Source organism: Rhinoderma darwinii, chromosome 9 (assembly GCF_050947455.1).
Source record: "Rhinoderma darwinii isolate aRhiDar2 chromosome 9, aRhiDar2.hap1, whole genome shotgun sequence".
Taxonomy (NCBI): Eukaryota; Metazoa; Chordata; class Amphibia; order Anura; family Rhinodermatidae; genus Rhinoderma; species Rhinoderma darwinii.
Genome location: NC_134695.1, coordinates 37,280,078 through 37,305,297, shown reverse-complemented (window position 1 = coordinate 37,305,297; position 25,220 = coordinate 37,280,078). Strand labels below are relative to the sequence as shown.

General features: G+C 40.6%; 1 protein-coding gene across 1 annotated transcript in view; it reads left to right on the top strand.

The window, feature by feature from the left end:
• The window catches only part of ZNF423 (zinc finger protein 423), a 248,870-nt gene extending 231,141 nt beyond the window's left edge, over positions 1-17,729 (top strand). Inside the window, exon 8 of the mRNA XM_075837507.1 lies at positions 17,069-17,729. Within this exon, the coding sequence (XP_075693622.1) occupies positions 17,069-17,098 (30 nt within the window). The 3' untranslated portion in view covers positions 17,099-17,729. The remainder of the gene's footprint in view (positions 1-17,068) is intronic.
• The last annotated feature ends 7,491 nt before the right edge of the window (positions 17,730-25,220 follow it).

Sequence of the window (25,220 nt, the reverse complement as noted above, 5' to 3'; positions counted from 1 at the left end):
TTGCCTGCCGGGTATATATCAATTTGCTTACTACACTTGCTGTACAGATTTGGATTTGTTCACTACTATAAAGAATGTGGCTCATGCAATGATAAGATCTAGAATGATTCTGGACTTGGTTTAGATGGGCGCCATATATTACTTATACCATGAGTAATGTATATTTCAAACCATTAGCACAGCATTTTTTAGTTTTGGAAAATAAACTCGAAGAATTGTGACTGCTTCACTTTTGCAATTCTTCGCTTATTTGATTTCTCTTGGAATAAAGCTCGACTGCTTATTCAGACATAACAATATATATATATCTGAGTGTTTTTACAAGAAATGTCTAGATCATTAAATATAATATGTCTCAGCTGTAGTTTTGATCAGTGAAGCATGCACACAATTCATCACAGCAAATTAGGTTTGTCTCTGGAACTTATTCTACTACCGTTCCCTGGCACTTTGGAATTGCTAAAACTTATAATTAGCACAGAAACCATTTGGGGTAAAACGATAGAGTGAATTTTCTGGTAGGGAGCGTAATAATAAGAGAATGGAGGAATGTTCTGTATACCTGCCCGATGTGTTCAGGAAAGCAGAGCAGTAGCAGTATCAGCACATATCCCTGGTCACATCAATTATTTATTTTTCTTAGTGAGTTTCTTGTCTGCAGTAAAGGAGATGTAGCCTTCAACGTTTTATTCTGTCTGTGCTCCAGTTGTTGCACACACACTAAAAACAGCCTTGTGTTGGTTCATACTGTTTGCAATATTGACTTTTTGTCCTAACAAACAAGCTCAAATATATTTCGTTTAGTGAAAACAGATTTGCCGTAAAAGAATCCGGTAACGTAATTAAATGGATGCTATGGATCGGGAATAAAAACAATAGATGCATTATTATCTAAAAAATGTAGGGCGTTTTTTTTTTTTTTTAAATTTGTTTTTTTTAAGTTGGCTTTAAAATATAAAAACAGATCAAATAAGTCACTAAAATGTACTCCGTTTTTCTAGGCAGTATTCAATTAAAGGACTAAGAATCTGTAAAGGGGACACAACATGTGCGCTCATGATTTGGGAGCAGGTTTGCCAGCTTCCGATTCTAAAATAATTACGGATGTCTAACTGTCTATTAACCTCTCACTGACCACCAATACATCTTTGCACGGCGGTCACTAAGGGGCCTTAGGCTAGGCCGCCGCCTTTTCACGGCAGCCAAGTCTAAGTCCTGCACAGATGTTTTACACTGACAGGCGATGATACTTTTGTATACTAAGTATACCAAAGCATTATATCTGCAATCTAATGATCGCATAGTGAAGTCCCCTAGTGGGTCTAAAAAAATAAGTAATAAATGTTAAATAAAAATTATTAATAAAGATTACAGTAAAAAAACGAAAACTTTTTTCCATAAAAAGTGGTTTTATTTAGTAAAAGCGTAAAAAAGAAATAAAAGTACACATATATGGTATCTCCGCGACTATAATGACCAAAAGAATAAAGCTAACATGTAATTTAAACCGCAAGGCGAACGCCGTAAAAAAAAAAAAACAGCAAAAAACTACGGTGAAATTGCTACTTTTTTCCATTGCCCCCCAAAAAAGTTATAATAAAAGTTAATCAATAAGTTCCATGTACCCCAAAGCAGTACCAATCTAAACTACGTCTCATCCCGCAAAAAACAAGCCCTCATATTACTACATTGACAGAAAAATAAAAAAAATTACGGCTCTTGGAAAGCGACGATGCAAAAACAAATAATTTTAGTTCAAGTTGAGTTTTTATTGTGCAGAAGTCGTAAAACATAAAAAACGTATACATATCTGGTATTGCCGTAATCGTACCAACCCATAGAGTAAAGTTAACATGTTATTTACGCCACACATGGAACGACGTGGATTTAAAACGCATAGAACAAGGCGGAATTTGAGGGTTTTTTTCTATCCCCCCCAAAAAAAAAGTTCATAAAAGTTAATCAAAAAATTATATGTACTCCAAAATTGTGCCATTAAAAAGTACAACTCATCCCGCAAAAAACAAGTCCTATGTCCAAGTCCTATGTCGACGAAAAAAGTTATAGCTCTTTGAATGCGACTATAGAAAAACAAAAAAATAGCTTGGTTATTAGGGTCTAAAATAGGCTGGTCACTAAGGAGTTAATAACCCTGACAACCCTGCTTGGGGGCACCTTCTTTGATTGGGCATAGTCAGCCCAGGTCTATAGCAATAGACCTTTTACCATACTATGCATAAATGATGGCACCTTATTTTCTATAGACCTGCACAGCGATACCATCTTTTCTTAAAGAGGCTCTGTCACCAGATTTTGCAGCCCCTATCTGCTATTGCAGCAGATAGGCGCTGCAATGTAGATTACAGTAACGTTTTTATTTTTAAAAAACGAGCATTTTTGGCCAAGTTATGACCATTTTCGTATTTATGCAAATGAGGCTTGCAAAAGTACAACTGGGCGTGTTGAAAAGTAAAAGTACAACTGGGCGTGTATTATGTGCGTACATCGGGGCGTGTTTACTACTTTTACTAGCTGGCTGTTCTGATGAGAAGTATCATCCACTTCTCTTCAGAACGCCCAGCTTCTGGCAGTGCAGATCTGTGACGTCACTCACAGGTCCTGCATCGTGTCGGCACCAGAGGCTACAGTTGATTCTGCAGCAGCATCAGCATTTGCAGGTAAGTAGCTACATCGACTTACCTGCAAACGTCGATGCTGCTGCAGAATCATCTGTTGCCTCTGGTGTCGATGTGTCCTCGCTCGTCTGACACGATGCAGGACCTGTGAGTGACGACACAGCGTGATCTCTGGAGAACACGGCTGTGTCTGCACTGCCAGAAGCTGGGCGTTGTGAAGAGAAGTGGATGACACTTCTATGCACAACGCCCAGCTAGTAAAAGCAGTAAACACGCCCCGATGTACGCACATAATACACGCCCAGTTGTACTTTTACTTTTCAACACGCCCAGTTGTACTTTTGCAAGCCTCATTTGCATAAATACGAAAATGGTCATAACTTGGCCAAAAATGCTCGTTTTTTAAAAATAAAAACGTTACTGTAATCTACATTGCAGCGCCGATCTGCTGCTATAGCAGATAGGGGCTGCAAAATCTGGTGACAGAGCCTCTTTAATTTGATGAAACCAGCTATGAAGTGCGGTTTAAAAGGATTTGCATATACAAACCAACCTAGAGATGGAATTAATAGACTAGATTTTCAATGCCCTTGTATCCTGAGTTTATTGGTCGTCTTTTTGAGAGGATCGCCTCCCTAGAAGACTATTTTGCATTGCAAATTTGTGTGATCATCTTAGAGGTTCTACTGTATCTTTCATTTCATACGGTCCCTCTGGTCTTGAAGTGAAGAGTAAAGTCCTCTCTCCCCTCCAAATACTAAGGGCCCTTTACACCGGCCGACCATCGGCCAGTGCAGCGATCACCGAGACATCGTTGATCGGCGTTCGTTTGCTCCTGTCACACGGAGCTATGGATGGGGACGAGGAGGTTTACACAGGGAGATGTGCAGCCGACAACGATAATATATTACTTTTTTAAAACTATACGATCAGCAGATGATCGAGAAATTGCTTGTCATCTGTTGTTCGCTGCAATGTTTTTACACTGGGCAATTATTGCCAATGAGCGTTATATGAAAGCTCGTCTGCTCGATAATCGCCCAGTGTAAAACCCCCTTTAGGCTGGGTTCACACAACCTATTTTCAGGCGTAAACGAGGCGTATTATGCCTCGATTTACGCCTGAAAATACGGCTCCAATACGTCGGCAAACATCTGCCCATTCATATGAATGGGTTTGCCGACGTACTGTGCCGACGACCTGTAATTTACGCGTCGTCGTTGGACAGCTGTCGAAAGACGACGCGTAAAATTACAGCCTCGTCAAAAGAAGTGCAGGACTCTTCTTGGGACGTTTTTGGAGCCGTTTTCTCATAGACTCTATTGAAAACAGCTAAAAAAAACGGCGCGAAAAACGTGAGTTGTTCAAAAAACGGCTGAAAATCAGGTGCTGTTTTCCCTTGAAAACAGCTCTGTATTTTCAGACGTTTTTGACTCAGCGTGTGAACATACCCTTACTAAGAAATCCAGATTGCAGTGCTGGGGAGTGTCATCCATTCTGCTCCACCGCTAGAAAAAGAGCAAAAGTATGCCAGCGCACATCCCAATCTCTCCAAGATCATGGATGTGTCTATTGCTATGACTAAATTAACAAACAGCAGGGCAATAATCTTCTTATAATAAGGCATTATTTCCTTATCGTCTTACGGACCGACAACTGACATCATTTCCCACTATAACAATAGTTTTTGGTTTTTTTTGTTTGTTTTTTTTAGAAACTATAGAGGTTTCAGAACATCTTTTTAGCTGTTGGGAATTCTAGAAGTAAAGCTGTAAGAAGTCTATATTGACATCCGTCGCATGAATAAAATTTAAGTGTAAACTTCCATTCGTAGAACTCATTCCCCTGAGTACACCACACTGTTACTCCTTTGTTGGGTGCGCTCCGCGTCAGTCGTACCTTGTTTCCTGATTGTCTTCTGTTATCTCTGTCTCAACTCCCTCTTGAGACTCTTACATTCAAAACAGTGGTGAGAAACATTTCCCATGGCAGCTTAAGACGTTTCCAGTGGCATCTCTTTACCTGCTTACAAAAATGTAATGTACGCTTTTCTTGTTAAAATGTTGCTTTTCCTACACAACCGTATAAAGTAAACAACTTGTCAGCCAAGCAAGTCTATCAGTGCCGGGTCTCATACTTGAGAAGTTTTCTTTGAGGGTAAGACTAAGGGAAGACTCCTATATGCCCAGCAGGGGTCACATGTATGAATATATGGGCATGTAATATTCGCAAAAAATGTGCAGCCCTCCATAATTTATGTAAATTGGCGCATTCTATGTTATAATTTAGGGGTGGGTGGCGATGGCAGCTGCAATTCTGCTTTTTTACACTAAAGAGAAGGATACAGCCTTGCAAGTTGGGAGTGAATATGTATTCACCCCTTTTGCTATGAAACTCCTAAATAAGGTCTGAGCAAACCAATTAACTTCAGAAGTCACATAATTAGTCAAATAAGGCCCCCCTGTATGCAATCAAAGCGTCACATGATCTGTCACATGACGTCCGTATAAATACACCTGTTCTGGAAGACATCGTAGTATGCAACACCACTAAGCAAGCAACGTGAAGATCAAGGAGCTCCCCAAACAAGTCAGAGACACAGTTGTAGAGAAGTATAGATCAGAGATGGATTATAAAAAATAAAAAAAACACAAACTTTGAGCGTCCTATTAATTCCAATATTACAAAATGTAAAGGATATGGAACAACTACAAACATGACAAGAGAAAACCGCCAACCAGAACTCACAGACAGGGCAAGGAGGGCATTAATCAGAGATTCAACAAAGACACCAAAGATAACACTGAAGGAGCTCCAAAGATCCACAGTAGAGTTGGAAGTATCTGTCCATAGGACCACTATAATCCGCAGAGAGTGGAAGAGTGGCCAGAAAAACATAAGAAAACACGTTTTGACTTCGCCAAACAGCATGTAGCGGACTCCCCAACCACTTGGAAGAAGCTTCTCTAGTCAGATGAGTGTAGAAGTAAACTTTTTGGTCATCATGAGAAACGCTACGTGTGGCGCAAATCCGCTTCCCTTCACCCCAAAAACACAATTCCACAGTAAAGCATGGCGGTGGCTGCATCGTGATGTGGGGAGGCTTTTCATCGGCAGGGACTGGAAAACTGGTCAGGATTGAAGGAAAGTTGGATGGCGGTGAATACAGGGCAATTCTGAGAGAAAACTGGTGACACCACAAAGTATTGACTCTAAGGCTATGTTCACACGGGGTATTTTGCCGAGTTTTTTGACGCGGAAACCGCGTCGCAAAACTCGGCAGAAACTGCCCGAGAACGCCTCCCATTGATTTCAATGGGAGGCGTCGGCGTCTTTTTCCCGCGAGCAGTAAAACTGCCTCGCGGGAAAAAGAAGCGACATGCCCTATCTTCGGGCGCTTCCGCCTCCGACCTCCCATTGACTTCAATGGGAGGCAGGAGAAAGCGTATTTCTCGCTGTTTTATGCCCGCGGCGCTCAATGGCCGCGGGCGAAAAACGGCGCGATAATTGCCGCGAAAATCGGCGTGCAGGGAGAGGAATATCTGCCTCAAAGTTCCAAACGGAATTTTGAGGCAGATATTCCTCCCCCAAAATACTCCGTGTGAACATAGCCTTAGGGGGTAAATACTTATTCACATAAAAGTTCTCTGTTTTTTGTTTTAATTATTGTTTGTGTCGCAGTAAAAATATTTTGCACTTTCAAAGTGGTTGACATGTTATGTAAATCAAATGGTACAAAGCACTAAAAAAATCCATATTAATTCAAGGTTGTAATGCAACAAAACAGGAAAAACACCAAGGGGCTGAATACTTTTCGCAAGGCATTAAAACAGAAAAAAAATAATTGCCAGCTTTTAGGGTAGTTAAAAAAAAATAAGTTTTCTAGAATGTTTTCTGCCCCCTTCCTTGCATTAAGACAATAGGAACATTCCAATCATGCAGTAGAACGGTTAAATCCATTAAGTGCTTCATGTTCCTTGTAATGCCCTCGGACGCCCTTTGCAGTGGTTTTCTGAATTAATTCAGGCTTAACTACAATTTGGTTGCATTTTCTTAGAAGGCAGAATGACACCAAAATGATGATGTTACATTAACATAATGCTAGGAAGACTTATTACCACCATTGTTTGTTAAATATTTAGTAGATGCATTTACATTCCAATTGAAGACACTGACCAGAAAAGCTGACAGCCACCGGAAACTATTAACGCCAGTGGTTTTCATTAAAATAATTTTGACATGGAAAACAATGGCTTGTGTGAGGCAGGTCCCAACCTCGGCCTTCCACAAATCCCTGTTTTTTATTTATTTCGTTTTTAACATTCGTCGTAGCATTTTTATAATAATGTTTTATGCTGGTGCTTTATAAATAAAAGAGAAGTGCACTATTTGCAAGGAAGAAAACACTTTTTTCAAATATGTTGTCTGGTTGGGATAAAATCTGCACACATTTCTGTGATTATAAGTCAAGTTTTTATGACTTTTTCTTTTTATTGCTTTGATGCATCTAAAATAAAAAATCAATACATTTTTCAAATCGTATTCATTAAAAATATGCTACCGTTTTGTGTCTACAGCACCTTTGCAGACCTATGTGTCTCCATGGCTAATGGTTAAAGACTACAAACAATTCTGTGTAGTCTGAACCTTCTTTCATACTCTGCCCTCTAATTCTTGATTTCCAACCGGATGTATGTTAGCAAGACGTAGGGGACAGATGGAAGGTGTGATGGCTGACCGATTTGGAGGAAATATAAAATTCCCAGCACCAGTGTTGTTAAACAAGCAGTTTTCAATAATATTATATGGCCCCCAAAAGTGGCAGAATAAAGTTTGAGTAGTCCTGGAGCATGTCACTTGGCGCCGCAAACGGCGAGGAATACATACATAGCTCCTTTTTATATAACAAATATATCGGCGCTCAGGGATCAAATTCAGAACTCCTAAGATATCACAAGTCCTGTGGTCTATCCAGTAAAATGTATTTACATAGTCTCAGAGAACCCCTTTCTCCTGGTGACCGACGCACCATAGCAGCGGCGTAGCTATAGGCGTGCAGGGCCTGTAGTCCTACTGGGCCCTTGTGCCCATGGAGCATTTCCTTTTATTAAACATTTCTCCTAGTTGTGTATAATACATTGTGTATCATTTTATTGACCGGGATTTGGCACTGATGTCCGTTTAGTATTTATTTCTCCCCGTGAATCAGTGTCGCACGTGGTGACAGCAATAACATACAGGTCACCTTTACACTCGCAATTACTGAGCATAAAGCCTGTACCTTGTCGCCAAGCGAGGGAAACCATTTAGAGACAGAGGAGATGTGGTAACGTGGATGAGGACAGAGATGCATAATCATTCTGACAGACCGTCGCACTTTGCATTTAATGCATTTCTGAACACAGCAGGGATTATTTACTGACAGTTCACGCCTGTTTTACCCCTTTTTTTCCAGTTGAACGTAAAGGAATGTGTTCTCTGATCTAGTTTTACACCAGCACACAGATGTGATCCTGTCCAGATTATTTAATATTTCCAGGATTGTGTGTCAAACATGCTGAAATGTCAGGACCAGAATCCTCTTTTTCACATTTAATATAAGCTGTACTCATGTGTAAGAATTATATGGTGAATAAACACGCTGCTCGGCGGGAGAATGTCTTCTTCGGACCGGACCTGCTAAACTTACATAATGCAAGCCCGGAGCAAATCTGGAAAGGGAAGCTGCTCCATAGGAACTCATGTGACCGACTTGTGGTTAAAGTTACATTATTGTTCTCTATTAGCTACTGTTACATGAGTTTGCTTGTCACTAAGGGTGTATTCACACATCGCAGTGGAATTGCAGTTTTTGCCACAAAACCAAGTGTCAAAAACTGTGCGGTTTTGCAAAAACCCTAAGGGCACGGCCAGACGTGGCGGAATTGCTGTGGAATTCCGCTGCGGACAGTCCGCAGTGGAATTCTCCAGCGGCCGTTTTTTACAGTTGTTTCAATACATTTTTAGGCAAGTTAGTTCAGACGTGGCGGAAAACTCCTCTGCGGACCATAGGCTGCGGTGCGGAATTTTCGCTCCGCGGCATTCACTGTCTGTTGCGGAGAAGAAGCGGAATTTGACTGCGGATTTCAGCCTTTGCAATGCAAAAACTGAAATCTGTGGCAAGTTTGCTGTTTTCTGCAACGTCTGAATTACCTGTTAAATATGCAGATGTTGGTGCAGATTCGTTGCGTAATTGCCCCAAATCTGCACCAACATTTGCAGCGGAAAAACTCTGCCACGTCTGGCCGTGCCCTTAATGTATTACTTTGCTAAGAGTACAAATATTACAGTTTATTAAAGGTTGTGATCAACTGTAAAAAATGTAAGTCTGGAGAAAACATTACCTGGGCCTTTTTGGGGCTGGGTATGCATATGAAATATTGCTTTTAAATGTGCCAGTCTTATGCCACCGTGGGCAAATCATTAGAGGTTGTCCAGGATTTGAAAAATGTGACTGCTTTCTTCCAAAAAACAGCACCACAACTGTCCACAGATTGTCTGGTATTGTAGTTCAGCTCCATTGAATTAAATGGGCTGAGCTGCAATACCACAAATAACCTGTTGACAGTTGTTGTGCTGTTTTTAAAAGAAAGCAGCAATGTTTTTCTAATCTTATACAACCCCTTTAAAAAGCCAATGCCCTCTTCTGCTGGGGCTGGAGTCAGAGGACAAAGTATTTTCGGTAATTATTAAATAAAATGTTTCCTTCTTGATAGACCCTCTTTAAAAAGTGGATTAATATGCGACAGAAATTATTTGTGACTGAAAATCCGTTCGATTCATCTGAATGTACCTTGCAAAAATCCCTGGACCTGCTGCAGAAGCAACCCAATTCACATGGGTGGAACTCATTTTCAGTTGCAGAAAATGTATGCAACAAAATGTGCCACGTGTGACTGCACCCTTAGGCCTCATGCACACGACTATGCTTTTGCAGCCGCAAATTATCCAAATTTTTTCAGATAAATTGCGGACCCATTCATTTCTATGGCCCCATGCAAACAAGTCATTTTACAGTCTGGATTTGTGGGTTTTCTAATACTGGTGAATTGTTGGGGATCCGTGAGTCCTGATGACACACGGATGCACAACACAGGTTTTTTATGGTCCGCAACGGACCCGCAGATTTGCGCCCCGAAAAAACCAATGCGGTCTTGTGCATGAGGCCTTAGATAGTTACATAGTTAATTTCCTTCATACATAACATTAGGCTATAACATGGGCAGTTTACGTAATTCTAAATATTTTAAAGGCCATGTACACCTTTGGCAATATTATATATATATATATATATATATGTCAATCAGTGTGATTGGTGCAACTTTCTAAATAGTTTTTATTAAAAATTAGTTTTACTTTTTGAGATACAGCTGTTCTTTACCTCTCTATACATATCAGCTGTGTCTAGCGCTAAATCCTGCTTCCGTCAGATCCACGGAACTAACGGGTTCAGTGACAACGAGTCTTGCGTGTCTCTGACACGCAGGCTCCACCTGTAATCTATCACATCTAGATTCATAACTTAGGCTTCCTGCACACGGTTGTAGCTGTGTGCTCGGTTTGTGATTACGGCACGGACGGACAGCAGAGTGTCATCCGCGGGCTGTCCGCAATCATGGACCGTGCACACACAAGATGTGCATTCATTTCGATGGGATGAGCCCAGACCGCAATTGCGGACCATATAATATGTCCTATATTTTTTTTGCGGTCTGTGATCCGGGCAATGCACGGACCATGGAAACCACGGTAGTGTGCATTGGCCCATAGGATAGCATGTGTTCTATACTATCCGCAATTGCAGATAGTATATAGCCGCAAAACTACGGTGGTGTGCATGACGCCTGAGAGTACAGGTGGATCCTGTGTGTCAGAGACCTGTTGTCACTGAACCTGTCAGGTCCGCGGGACTGACAGATTCAGGTCATAGCGAATGATACAGCTGCTCTGTATACAGGATACAGAGCAGCTGTATCTCAAAATTAAAACTAATTTTTAATTAACTATTTAGAAGGTTGCACCAATTACACTGACTAACCTTTTTATTAAAATAATGAAATAAAATTGCCCTTCAAAGATAGCTTTAATTTTTTTTTTTTTTTTTTAGTTAAAATCCAATTCTATATTGTGACCTGCTGTATTATAAGCATTTCTTCAGTTTGTTAAAGCGATCATCTTCAATAATATTAAGTAAAAGCCCGTAAAGCAGTTCCCTAATATAATATACAAAGTGGCTCCAAACCGAAGCTCCATTTTATAGATAAACTTTCATGGTTAATGATCTTAAAAAACAAAGTAATTCTGTTTAAAAACCCAAAAGGAACTTGCTAAGTGAAGTGACTTTTTACCTCCTCCACAGATTCTGTTCTATGTTGTAATTGTTCAGCATCCATAAAACAGATCCATCCTTCTTATTTAATACTGTTGCTAGGCTTCTACTTTTTGCATCACGAATTACAAGTTTATATTCGCTGCTAGATATTTAGGGTCTGTTTCCTGACTCCATTGTAGTTGTATTGTAGTTTGCAATATATACTGCAGAAAAATACATTAGTATTAGGCATACTGTACCTTTTGTATGCCTCCGACTTCATACGGAGGTTTTTCACACCGTATGAAAAAATGTACAATGTTCCAAGAGAGGCCGTAGTATATAGATATTCTCCACAAGAATACAGTTCTGTATGGAGGCACCATACGGCGGCACAAGAAATGCCTACAGCTCCGGAGCACAGAACTGTAGGGACCCCGTGCTCTGCCCTACAGGCTCCGTAGCTTGATCCCCTCATTGATGCCTATTGTTGAGGTATTATTTCAATGAGCTGCATCAGGTATTAAGATCCTCAATCAACATAAGGACACGTTCAGACGTGGCAGAATTTTTCCGCTGCAAATGTTGGTGCAGATTCAGGGCAATTACGCAACAAATCTGCAGCAACATTTGCATATTTGACAGGTAATTCAGACGTTGCAGATATCACAGCGGACTTGCCACAGATTTCAGTTTTTGCATTGCAAAGGCTGAAATCCGCAGTGAAATTCCGCTGCTTCTCCGCAACTTAATGTGCATGCTGCAGAGGGAAAATTCTGCACCGCAGCCTAAATTCTGCACAGTTAGGCTATGTTCACACGGGGTATTTTGCCGAGTTTTTTGACGCGGAAACCGCGTCGCAAAACTCGGCAGAAACGGCCCGAGAACGCCTCCCATTGATTTCAATGGGAGGCGTCGGCGTCTTTTTCACGCGAGCAGAAAAAATTCCTCGCGGGAAAAAGAAGCGACATGCCCTATCTTCGGGCGCTTCCGCCTCCGACCTCCCATTGACTTCAATGGGAGGCAGGAGAAAGCGTATTTCTCGCTGTTTTATGCCCGCGGCGCTCAATGGCCACGGGCAAAAAACGGCGCGATAATTGCCGCGAAAATCGGCGTGCAGGGAGAGGAATATCTGCCTCAAAGTTCCAAACGGAATTTTGAGGCAGATATTCCTCCCCCAAAATACTCCGTGTGAACATAGCCTAAATTTCCGCAACGTCTGAACTAAGTTTGCTGAAAATTTATAGAGACAAATGTGAAAAACGGTTGCTGCAGAATTCCACTGCGGACTGTCCACAGCGGAATTCAACAGCAATTCTGCCACGTCTGAACCTGGCTTTAAAAGTAAAGCTATAGTAGCCGTTGATAGCAGCTAGCCTGCTTGTTGATGGTTTCCCAGTAGTAACAGATTTTGTAAACATTGCACAAAATAACTGAAAAATTAGTGGAACGAGCGAAAAATGTCTAACCTCTTCTTTGCATTCACCAGCAGCCAGTGAGGCATGATGCACATTGTAATACACTGCCAAAGGGGCTGCTGCGATGGTTTATGGGACAGGGATACAATTAAATACCAGCCTGAATCTGAATGTTAATGCACACAAACTCTTAATTGTAAACTAGAACAATGCAATCCCTCCGACTCCATTAAGAACACAGAGGGTAGTCTGTAACAATGAAATGTTTGCAAGGCCCTCGGTCACACCGTGTAAGGCAGGTAATGGCGCCAGCAACTGTGAAACCAACAGCTCATCCCGAACAAGTCTACTGTACAATCCACATTATGTCACATAAGAGGGAAAAGATGAAGCCATGGCAAGGTGCTGATGTAGCAGACGCCAGTTCTGAATAGATAGAACAGCTCGGAGCACACCTGCTTTATGGGAAACATTGCTTATTAGTTTTAATGAAGTGTATTAACGGAATAGCTGCAGAATATTCATTCAGCTCTGTTTATGGCACACTCTTGAGTACATTTACTGTTTGTCAGAAGTGCAAACTAGTGAACATATGAAGCTTTAAGACAGGCCATCTGTTAGTCTTAGGCTCTTGGATGACGGTCAAACTGCTCTAAAAATAAGCGTGTCCGACTGCAACGGGCAGCGAGCGTGGTTTTCATTCACCCATCGGAAAGAATTGTTAAAAAAAAAAATATTTAGCAATAGAATTATCAACACGTTTTAATTGAAAACAAAGTAAAGACGTATTTTCAAATATGATACATTTATATTTGTTTTGCTTAAGACGGTGCAATTTATAATATGTATTGATAAACTACGTGTGCCCTATCAAAAGGGCACGCTGGCTGGGGTCCAAGAGGTGAGACCTTCCGCCTGAACTGATGTTTTTGATTTTTTTTCTTATATATACATTGATGTGCCTGACCTCTATTGTGGTATAGTAATAATGTAATAAATGGCAGTCTTGTTTAGCTGAGCGTGTCACGGTTCTGTATTGTTCCAGAGAGCAGCGTTCCTATCGAGCACTTCATTATCAGATTTGGAGCCACATACCATTCCGTTATTGACCCGCCTGTTACAATCAATGCCGCAGTGGCACGGATTCCTAATGCGGTCTTTCTGCTTTCAGACTGTGTGTCCCCCATCTATGGCTGATTGTGCATTATCTTTTAAATGACACCAGCTAAATGAGTATGGATCCGTCTTGTGTGCATGGGCTTTGCTAAATGTACACTGTACTCATTCACTTGCATTCTTTGCATGTGGCGTAATAAAATACTTGTGAATAAATGTGGGATCAACCTTATTAGAGACTCCTAATTTAAATCCATGCCCTCTGCCCCCCCCCCCCTTATATTGAGAAATCCATAAGTTGTGTTGGACTTTTCATGTACGCCATCTTGTGGTCACTCTTATGCATAGCAAGCATCAAAAACTCAATTTCTCCTAAATGGGGTCACTGCTCCCCAGGAGATACAGCCCTCAGAATGGAAGGTTCATTAGTTAACTATTTCCTCCAGACAATTTTCATTAAGCACATGTCATTAGAATGATGGAGTGTCATTTATCAGCTTCTTTGCGGATTACACTTGTAATTTATGCATACATATCAAATGGAAAATGCTTAACCCTGCTGCTGCCCTAAGTGGTCAGTGACTCAAAACCAAGACTGAAAGCTGCTTTTATACTGAAGAAAATAATAAAATATACAGCACTGAAAATATTTAAGGTGCTTACAATCAAATGTTCACAATATGGTGCCCATTTATATTTCCATTTAGCTCTTTACAACTATGCCACCCTTTGGGTATGTTCACACGGCAAACGAAAAGGAAAAACAGCCTTTGATTTTCAGCCGTTTTTATGCATCAAGCATTTTTTGATGCGTTTTTTGACGGACGTTTTTGGAGCTGTTTTTTTATTTTATTTTCGGACTGTAAACGCCCTGAAAAACAGCTGAAAATACGGGGCTGAACACCTCAAAACATCTGTCCATTGATTTCCATGGGAAAAACGGCGTTCCATTCCCACGGGGCGTTTTTTACGTGGCCGTTTTTAGAAATGGCGCGTAAAAAAATGCCCCGTAAAAAAGAAGTGCATATCACTTCTTGAGCCGTTTTTCATTGGGTCAATAGAAAAACAGCTCCATAAAAGGACGTAAAAAACGCATCACAAAAAACGTTTGATGTTTAAACGGCTGAAAATCAGAGGCTGTTTTCCCTTGAAAACAGCGCAGTATTTTACATCCGTTTTTCATTTGTCAGGGGAAAACAGCTCCTGATTTTCAGACTGTTTTTTTAAGCCACTCGCGATTTTCGCTGTGTTTTTTGCAGCTTTACGGACGTTTTTGGAGCTGTTTTCTATAGAGTCCATGAAAAACGGCTCAAAAAACATCCCAAGAAGTGACCTTCACTTCTTTTTCTCTGCCGTTTTTTTACACGGGCGTTTTTCAAAACAGCCACGTAAAAAAAACGGGCCATCTGAACAGAACGCCGTTTTTCCCATTGATTAGAGGCGTTCTGCTTCCGATTTTTCTGCCGTTTTTGGGGCGTTTACGGCCCGAAAATAGGCCGTGTGAACATACCCTAAGGCCTTATTCACACGAACTTGTGCGTTTTGCGCATGCAAAAAACGCTGCGTTTTTTGCGCGTTGCGTGTGTCATCAGTATGTGCTGCGTGGCTCCGTGATTTTCACGCATATGCCATGCTTATGACACTCTCTTTTTATGTTTACAAACATAAAAGCCACGAGTTGCTTTTATGTTTTCATTAATTTATTTTACAACTGTAGCCCGAATCACGCGCGGCACACTTCAATTCTTCCGTGTGCCGTACGCGATTTTCACGCACCCATTGACTTCAATGGTTGCGTGATGTGCGAAAAACAGCCAAGTATAGGACATTTCGTGAGTTTTACATGTTGTGAGTTTCATACGCTACGTGAAAATCACGGACTGTCTCAACGGCCCCATTCACTAACATAGGTCCGTGCGGATCACGGACGTAATACACGTTCGTGTGAATAAGGCCTTAGTGTACCAAAGACTGTACCAAATGCTTCTAGTGTCACTTTCCCTGCAGAAAACTAAAGCCCACTACATGCGGCCAGTACTACCTCTAGAGCTCTGCTACATATCCATAGATATTGATTGTATGAAGAGCGCAGTTCTAAGGTTTTATCTTTTATTACGATGTTTCGCTTACCTTGTTGTCATTTTCTGTACCACGTATTTCATTATTGAGGTTTTCTCATTTCAATTGACTTATGTTTAGTATAGATGGTGGAATAGATGAGTAAAGCCTTGTTGGTAATGCGCCTATCTGTCATATATTCCATAATAAACTGTCAGAAAGCAGAACAATCTAAGAGGAGGTTCTTTTCAGATGGTAAATTCCCCTTTTCCAGTGACACATTGATACGCGAGTCCCGATCAGCTAGAACCTGGTTTGGATATTTGATCACTTGGTAGACACATTATATGTTGTAGGGTATAACATTCCCTGCTGTATTACTAGTGCCCGGTGTATGGACTCCTATACAGATACCTCTCCTCCCATCACCAGACAAGAACTGCCCAGCATATTGTTAGTTAATACATGTTGTTCTTTCATTATAATACAGTTCTATGTAGCGATGTGTCAAATATTGGAACATATCTGCTATTACAAATTCTGTATATACAGCAGGTAACCTGTACAACACACGTGTCAAACCTGTGGCCCTCCAGCTATGGCAAAACTACAACTCCCAGCATGCCTTAAAAGCATGCAGCCACCAGGGAATGCTTGAGAGTTGTAGTTTTGCAATTGGAGGGCCACCGTTTTGACACCACTGGTATAGACTGACACCGGGGTCATGAGCCACAACGTCTGGGAGGATTTTTCGTCCTATTTTGCGAATTTATTCTAATTTAAATATAATATAAGGACAGAAAAAGCTTATTTATGCAAATAGTATTTCCTGCGCCGTCACATGGGGTCTGTGTGAGCGGAGGTTTCCACACGTCTCTGCTGTTCATGCCTGGTTACCGGCTCTGGCACTGAAAAGGTTATCACCAAAATGAACATGTGTTGCTGTAGAGCAGTTTGGAATTCAGCTGGATCTGCTCAGGCATTTCTAGGGTTGTAAACACTCATCTCTGCCAATTTCTTTTCTCCTGGCAAAGGAACTCTCTCTCCAGTTGTCGTAGAGAACAAAGGATACAATACGGCAAACGGCCTGAAGGTGATGGAGGGATTTTTTTTTTTTTTCTTCATTGCAGCCAGAAAAAAAAAAAAATCCCCCAGGGAAGACTTTCTCCCGTTCCCGTTGCTACTTATTTCTGCCTCTCCTCTCTGCATGGATTGTAATCCTGGTGGCAGCACCAGGCTGGTACAAGGAGAAGAAAATGTGATGTGTGTTCATGTCGGCATCAGTACAAAGAAGTCTGCGTCATATTGGCAGCCGTTCCTTACCAGCTTTTTTATTTTTTTCCTTCATTTTTGTCTTTTTTTTATTTTTTTCTGTAATAAATGAGAGGCTTTTATATGGAGCTCTTCATAAATGGTACTGAGTAGGAGGGTATGGGCACGCTTTCTATTATTGCGCCCCTCATGCATTTCTCCTTTCTTCGTCTCTTTAGAACCACACGTTGAGCCAGCACGCACAGTGAGCCGGTGGCACTACAGGACTTCTCTCCGCCGAAGACTTGACGGAGGCACAGTGGGGAAAACCATTTGAACATTACATCCAATCAAAGTGTCATTTGCAACCCAGATGTAAAACTCTAATGATTTGGCCATGAGGCGCTGCTATTATAAGCAGCTGGAAATGAATATTAATGGGAGAGATTAAAAGTATTTCATGCTCAGTATTTTTATTGTCCTGCTTCTTACTAGTGTTCTTTAGAGCTTCTGCTTCTGACTGAATTTATAGTGTTAGAATAATCAGTTCCAATGTTGTCGTCTTTTGTTGCTTCTTGTATTATATTGATAGTTCAAAGCTTGAAGTGTTGTTATTATTTTTATATTTTTTTTCCCTATTTTTTACGCATCATTCAATTGCTATTTTTTTAGTTGTGTGTTTTGTGATGTGATGGATTGGCAGCTGTCTATTCCATTTTATTTTTATTTTTTACTTAAAGAAAAAAAAAAAAGGAAATTTAATGCTTTGATTGGATTTGTCGGTTCACAGAGGACGGTCTAATGAATATAATCAGCAACTGGATGGTCTGCTTTTTAAATGTGACTTTATCTGATTTGCAATAACTAAAGTACAGTTCAATAAAGGGAAATAAGTTTAAAATCAAAGCTTCATGTTTGTCTCTACCTGGTATTCAGCACAATTCTTATTTTCTGCAATGTTAGTAAAATGTTTGTTTTTGAATATATGACAATATAATATTTCTTAAAACGAATTGTAAGGTAAGTAGTACTGAAGCAACTAATAATCAATATGATGAAAAACAAAAAGGTCATTGGATATTCTCCAGATCAACCACTCTCATGGTACATTCACACAAAATACTAAAGAATGTTCTACAATTCCTCTCGTTTAGAAAATGCTTTCGATTTGCCATTCCTCTGTTATTCCTCTTGGAAATGTATGAATAATTTGATATTACCATTCCCCTTGTAATTAGAGTTTATCCCTACACAAGCGGACTCATGCAGACGACCGTATTTTTGCAGCCGCAATTTATCCGCAATGTTGCGGACCCATTCTTTTCTATGGAGTCATGCACACGACCGTGATTTACATGGATTGTTACGGGGGCTGCAAATCTGAACCGCAAAAACTCAGGACAAGTCATTTTACAGTCCGGATTTGCGGATTCACCAATACTGGTGAATTGCTTCGGATCTGTGAGTCCAGATGACGCGTAGATGCACAACAAGGGTTTTTTTTGCAGTCCCACAGACTGCAGCAGACCGTAAAACCAATACGGTCGTGTGCATGAGGCCTAAAAGTGTCAGCACTGATTGGACAGTTTGTGTGTGGGAACACGGCCCTTTGACAAGGGGAATGGTAACGCACAGTTTTCAATTTTTATACATTTTATACATTTTTATTCAATATTTATACATTTACAGGAAGAATAACGGAGGAGTGGCACAACAGAGTTCTAAGAAAACATGGTCCAGAATTATTATTTTATGGGAAATAAAAGTATTTACTAATACATTTACTATTTAATAAAATCATACTTATGGTTTTTCTGTCGACATTGCTGTATGAGGGCTTGTTTGATTGTTGGCGAGTTGTATTTTTTTAATAGCACAAATCTGGGGTACATGTAGTTTATTTCACTTTTATCTTTTTTTTTTAACTCTGTTCACCATGCAATACACGGTGCCTACTATGATAATTCTACAGGTTGTTCCGATTACAGCGATACCAAATATGGATCTTTGTTTTCTTTTTGTTTTTTGTCTTACTACTTTTCCACAATTGTTTTTCATTGTCACATTCAGACACACCTAACTTTTTTTTTTTTTTTCAATAGACGTACCTTTATGGGGGGCGGTCTGTTACAAGATGACTTTTAGTTTTCATTGGCACCATTTCGTAAGGGCACATTCACACGTGGCGGAATTGCTGTTGAATTCTGCTGCGGACAGTCCGCAGTAGAATTCTGCAGCAGCCGTTTTTTACATTTCTTTCTATATGTTTTTAGGAAAGTTAGTTCAGACGTTGCAGAAAATAACTGTGTGGAAATCGGGCTGCGGTGCAGAATTTCCCCTTCGCAGCATGCACATTACATTGCGAAGAAGAAGCGGAATTTCACTGCAGATTTCAGCCTTGGCAATGCAAAAACTGAAATCTATGGCAAATCCGCTGTAATATCTGCAACGTCTGAATTACCTGTCAAATATGCAAATGTTGCTGCAGATTTGTTGCGTAATTGCCCCGAATCTGCACCAACATTTGCAGCGGAAAAATTCTGCCACGTCTGAACATGACCTAATATATATAGTTTCTGTCGCAGATTCCGTAGTTTACAGTACTGATTCAGAGGATGACCTCTAAAAACTTTTTGAGGCAGTTGCCAATTGTCTAACATAGGGGGATAAATTCCTTCCCATCTCCAAATATGACAATCACAATAAATCCTTGGATCAACATCCTGTCTGCAGCAATCTAACCGTGGCTATAATCACCACCAATACTACACGAAGCATCGGTATCGAACTCAAAATTCTGGTATCGTGACGACCCTAATGGTTGACTGTCCGCACATTTTCACCTCTCAAACCACTAATACCGGTATAAAGGGAAGATGATATTTTTTTAAACACACCTATGATGAGTCAGTTCATTGTGAACCATAAAAAAGAGTTTATTCCTCCAGGCGCCATACACAAATCAGCACTGAAGAGTCCTGCAATCCAGGAAGCATCCTTCATTCTAAGCAGAAATCCCGTTGAATACAGGACGCTTTTTGGATTGCAGGACTTTTCAGTGCATCATTTGCACATGAAGGACTGACTTGAGCAACATAGGTATGTTTGACAAACTATCATCCTTCTGTATATAGCAGTATTAGCAGTTTGGGAGGCGAAACTGTGACGAGAGATTTCCTTTAGGCCGGGTTCCCACGTAGCGTAAACGTTGTGGTATTTTCTGCAATGGAATTCTGTGCGGAAATTCCGCAGCATTTACAGTAGCAGCAAAGTGGGTAAGATTTAGAAAATCTCATGCCCAGAGCTACGGAAAAATAACCGCAGTGTAAACATGAATAAATTTACCTGCGGTGCGGAATTTAAATCCGCAGCATGTTAATTTATGCTTTTCGTAGCTTTTTTTTCGTTGTGGGTTTTTCCCCATTGAATTCAATGGAGATGCAAAACCCGCAGCAGAAAGCCAGTGTTGCGACTTTTGCGGCGGAATTACAGCAATTCCGCCGCAAAAATCACAACTCCGGATAAAAAAATAACATACTTACCCAGAATGAAACGCCCTCCTCCTTCCTGCAGTCAGGCCTCCTGGGATGACGTTGCATCCCATGTGACCACTGCAGCCAATCACAGGCTGCGTCACATGGCCTGCAACGTCATCTATGGAGGCCAGACTATACACGCAGAGAAGAGCAAGGGGGTAAGTATGAACAGCTTTTTTTTTTTTTTTTTTTTCACAGCGCTGCTCTCCGCAGTGGAAATGTCATTAGAAAAATTCTGTTCGGACGGACGGTGCTGTGGATTCCAGGTCGGATACGCTGCTCAGTTTTTACGCGGCGTATGCCACCTGTGGGAACCCGGCCTTAATGTGTGTAGATTTCTGTATTTTGCACTGTAATATTTTAATACTATAATATGTGTCAAAATGTTAGTGATCCTGCAAGTTTTTAAATCCATGAGCAGACTATTTGCTACTTATTGATGTAGTGATACAATGTAACCGTTTCTTTTTGTCATCCGGGGCTGAATGGTGAATGTGTCGTGCTCTCTCTCCTTCCCTTGCTGCAGCTGCAGTATAGCATCAGGAGCCCGTGATCATCACTGTGAATAATTTGTGCCAGCTCCTGGGAAAAGAATCAGTTGGCCAGTTCTGTGATTCAGACCCAGTCCCCAGGCAAGGCTTTTTTCTAGTTCATTGGTGCCAGACTTAAAAGTAAAAGAGAGACATTTTAATATTCAATGCAGACATTATTCTTGTTTTATGCAGAGTGGTTGTCCGACCTGGAGACGACATAACAAAATCACCTCTTGCTGGATGCAGCCAGATGTCCTATTAGGAATAAATCACAGATTCTTCATAGGAGACAAACACAGTGGGGGCACTTATTACATTTCTCTAGACAGGTGCAAGAACATTAACTATACTAAATGTTATTTTTATATTCTTATACCCCATAATTGGCAAATTTTCTATTATCTACGACTATGTGATGTCTGGCACAGGAGGGTTGAAGACTTGATGCGACTTGTGCACGACTTCTTTCTAATGATCCCAACACCTGTGTGTCCATCACATGACCGCGGACAGAATTGGCTTAGACCGGACAACTCCATTAAGTACTTGTATTCCCCTTCTTAGAAACCTGTGTTGTGCCATTCCTCTATTATTCCTCCTGGAAATGTATGAGCACATTGACCACTTGGTGTTGCCATTTCCCTTTGTCCTTGTAGGGATATGCTCATTGATAAGGTAAATGTGAATTACAAAACAACACACACACACACACACACACACACACACACACACACACACGGTTGCCCCATAAATTTATCAAAATCACTTTATTGTATTAAAAAATAACACAAATCGGCACACAGATACAGTAAAAACATTAAAAAATGTACATTGAGTGCATGAACTCTGGTGTTGACCTATTATTTGGTTAGAGACCCCCCCCCCCCCATGGACAGATACAAGGAGCAACACAAGGAGTTACAAGATACATGTTTCGTTTGGTAACCAGTAATTTGTCATCTGAGCCGACTTCAACTTTCCAGAATTCTTTACATCCCTTCATATTGCATTATTTACCTATTTTATAAGGATTTGATTGTTTGTGTCTTTAGGGTTTGCATTTGTATTAAAAAAACTTTTTGCCAATCCTTTGCTTGCTTCTTTTTGCCATGTTTTGTATGTGTGCTCTTTTGTAATTCAGTTCCGTGTTTGATACACACTGGTGTGCTCTCCGCTGCAATATTTGTGGTGCCCGGAAAAGTACATTGGGGCAGATTTACTAATTCTGTCTTTAGACTGCTTAAATTTAGACCAGTCAGTCATAAGATGCACCAAATTTTCTGTGTGATAAAATTGGCTCATCTTGCTAGACATTTTAGACCCTTTTCTCATCCTACACCCCCTCTTAGTTAGCTTAGTTCACACCAGTTTTTTTGTGCCAAAATTTTGGCGCACGTCGATGCATTTTTAACTACGCCCCCTTTTCTAGGCACTTTTGAAAATATCTAGTGAGCTAATATTTGTTATTTTTGGCGCAAATCAATAATGAATTTGTCTAAATTAATTTGCACAAAAACAAAAAAGTGCAACCTAGGTCTGAATTCTGAATTTTGTGTTGTTGGGTAAACCCTCTCTGTTTGGGATTGTATGCCAAACATTGATAAGAGGATTGGTAATGCCCAGTTGTCAGTTTAGTTATGCATTTCCTGGAGGAGTAATACAGGAATGGCACAAAGATGCTTCAGAATTATTTTATGGGGAATACAAGTATTTACTAAAAATACACGTCAGGAGAAGTGGCAGGACTCCTTCATAGAAATGTTCCCAACAGAACTGTAGTCTGTATTTATTCTGGGGTCCGTATTTGTTTCAGGCGTCTGGTCTGAGGTCCTTATTCATCCAGGAGTCTGTATTCTGGGGTCTGGTCTGAGGTATGTATTTATTCTTGGGTCTGTATTTAGGGGGTCTATATTTATTTAGGGGTTCTATTCTGGGGTCTGTAGGTATTTTGGGGTCTATTCTGGAGTCTTTTTTTAGGAGTCTATTCTGGGGTCTGATCAGAGGTATGTTTTAATTCTGGGGTCTGTATTAAGGGGTCTGGATTTATACAGCGGTTCTGTTCTGTTTTTTTTTTTGGGGTCTGTATTCTGGGTCTAGTCTGAGGTATCTATTTATTCTGTGGTCTGGTCTAGGGTCTATTTATTTTGGGGGTCTATTTGTTTAAAGCGTCTGGTCTGGTGTCTGTAGTTACATCAGGGTCATCGGTCTGTATTATTCTGGGATCTGATTTGAGGCCTGTGTTTATTATGGTATCTGGTCTAGGGTCTGTATTTTGGCTCTGGGTCTGTATTTTGAGGTTCAGTCTGTGGTACCTAATGTCACCTCTAAAAAGTAGGCAAGTATGGTGTGTGCGAGTGTGTTTGTTTGTGTGTGTGTTTGTGTGTGTGTATATGCTGTATATGTGTGTGTTTATTGTCAGTGTAAGCCTGTCCCTGACTGTACATATGTGTTAGTGCATGTGCCTGTCCTGCTGTATTTCAGGATTCCTGCACTCTCAGCTCATGCCAGTTTATTTGTGGACTGATTGTGGCACCAGATACTGCTGGAGCCTGAGGAGGTGAGTAAACGGCTATGCACCAGTTACTTGTGCCCACCATCCCATTAACTACCATAGGCCACCATGGATGTTCCCATTAACCTCTTGAGTTGATTCCAAGGCAGAAGGGCACACAATTTACCTTATCTGGCTAGGGCAACAAAATGCCTTGCTCCAGTCCTGCTTTAACCCCTTCCCATTTCAGCCGTCCTTCCGGCACATACAGGAGCTGTGACAGCTGCTGTCTCGTACAGCAGTTGCTGCAGCTCCTTCAGCGGGGACCGATCGCGGTGTCCCCACTGATTAACCCCTTAGAAGCCGCTGATTAACCCCTTAGATTAACCCGCTGATTAACCCCTTAGAAGCCGCGTTCAATAGCGATCGTGGCTTCTTAGGGGTTAAACCACCATTGATGCCCTGCTACATGATAGCGGGCGGCAATGGTTGCTATGGCAACCGGAGGCCTAACAATGGCCTCCGGCTGTGCCACAAAAGGAAACCGAGTGGGTCCTTACAAAATCAGGACCCACTATGCTGCTTGCTGTCAGTGAGTAGCTGACCGCTCTAATACACTGCGCTACGCATGTAGTGCAGTGTATTAGAATTGCGATCAGGGCCTCCTGCCTTCAAGTCCCCTAGTGGGACAAAATAAAAACGTGTCAAAATAAAAAAAGAAACGTTTTAAAGTAATAAAACTAAGAATCCCCCTTGTTCCCTTATCAGTCCTTTATTATTAAAAAATATATAAATAAATAAACTATACATAATTGGTATCCAACCAGCAGTTTATGACCACATATGGGGTATTGCCGTAATCGTGAGAAATTGCTTTTCAAATGTTGGGGTGCTTTTTCCTCTTTATTCCTTGTAAAAAATTGAAGTTTGTACCTTTTATCGGAAAACTTTGATTTTCAATCGCACAGCCTAATTCAACAAAGTGCAGCAAAAAACGTGTGGAATCCAAATGCCCACTATACCCCTCAATAAGTTCTTTGAGGGGTTTAGTTTGCCAAATAGGGTTACTTTTGGGGGGTTTCCACTGTTTTGGCACCACAAGACCTCTTCAAACCGGACATGGTACCTAATTAATAAAAAGGAGGCCTCAAAATCCTCTGGGTGCTCCTTTGCTTCTGAGGCCGATTCATCAGTCCATTACCGCACTAGGGCCACATGTCGGATATTTCTAAAAACGGCAGAATCTGGGCAATAAATATTGAGTTGCGTTTCTCTGGTAAAAACCTTCTGTTTTATAGAAAAAAAAATTGAATAAAAAAAAATAATTTGTAAATCTCACCTCTACTTTGCTTTAAATTCCTGTGAAACGCCTAAAGGGTTAAGAAACTTTCTAAATGCTGTTTTGAATCCTTTGAGGGGTCTAGTTTTTAAAATGGGGTGTTTTATGGGGGTTTCTAATATAAAAGGTGCTCAAAACCACTTCAGAATTGAACTGGTACCTAAAAAAAAAGAGGCTTTTGAAAATGTCTTCAAAATATGAGAAATTGCTGCTTATGTTCTAAGCCTTGTAACGTCCTAGAAAAATAAAAAGAATGTTAAAAAAATGATGCCAACATATAGTAGACATATGGGAAATGTGAACTAGTCACTATTTTGTGTGGTATTACTATCTATCTTACAAGCAGATACATTTAAATTCAGAAAAATGCTATTCCAATTTTTCTCAAAATTTTGCTATTTTCACAAATAAAGACTGAATATATCGACCAAATTTTACCACTAACATAAAGCCCAATGTGTCACGAGAAAACAATCTTAGAATCACTTGGAT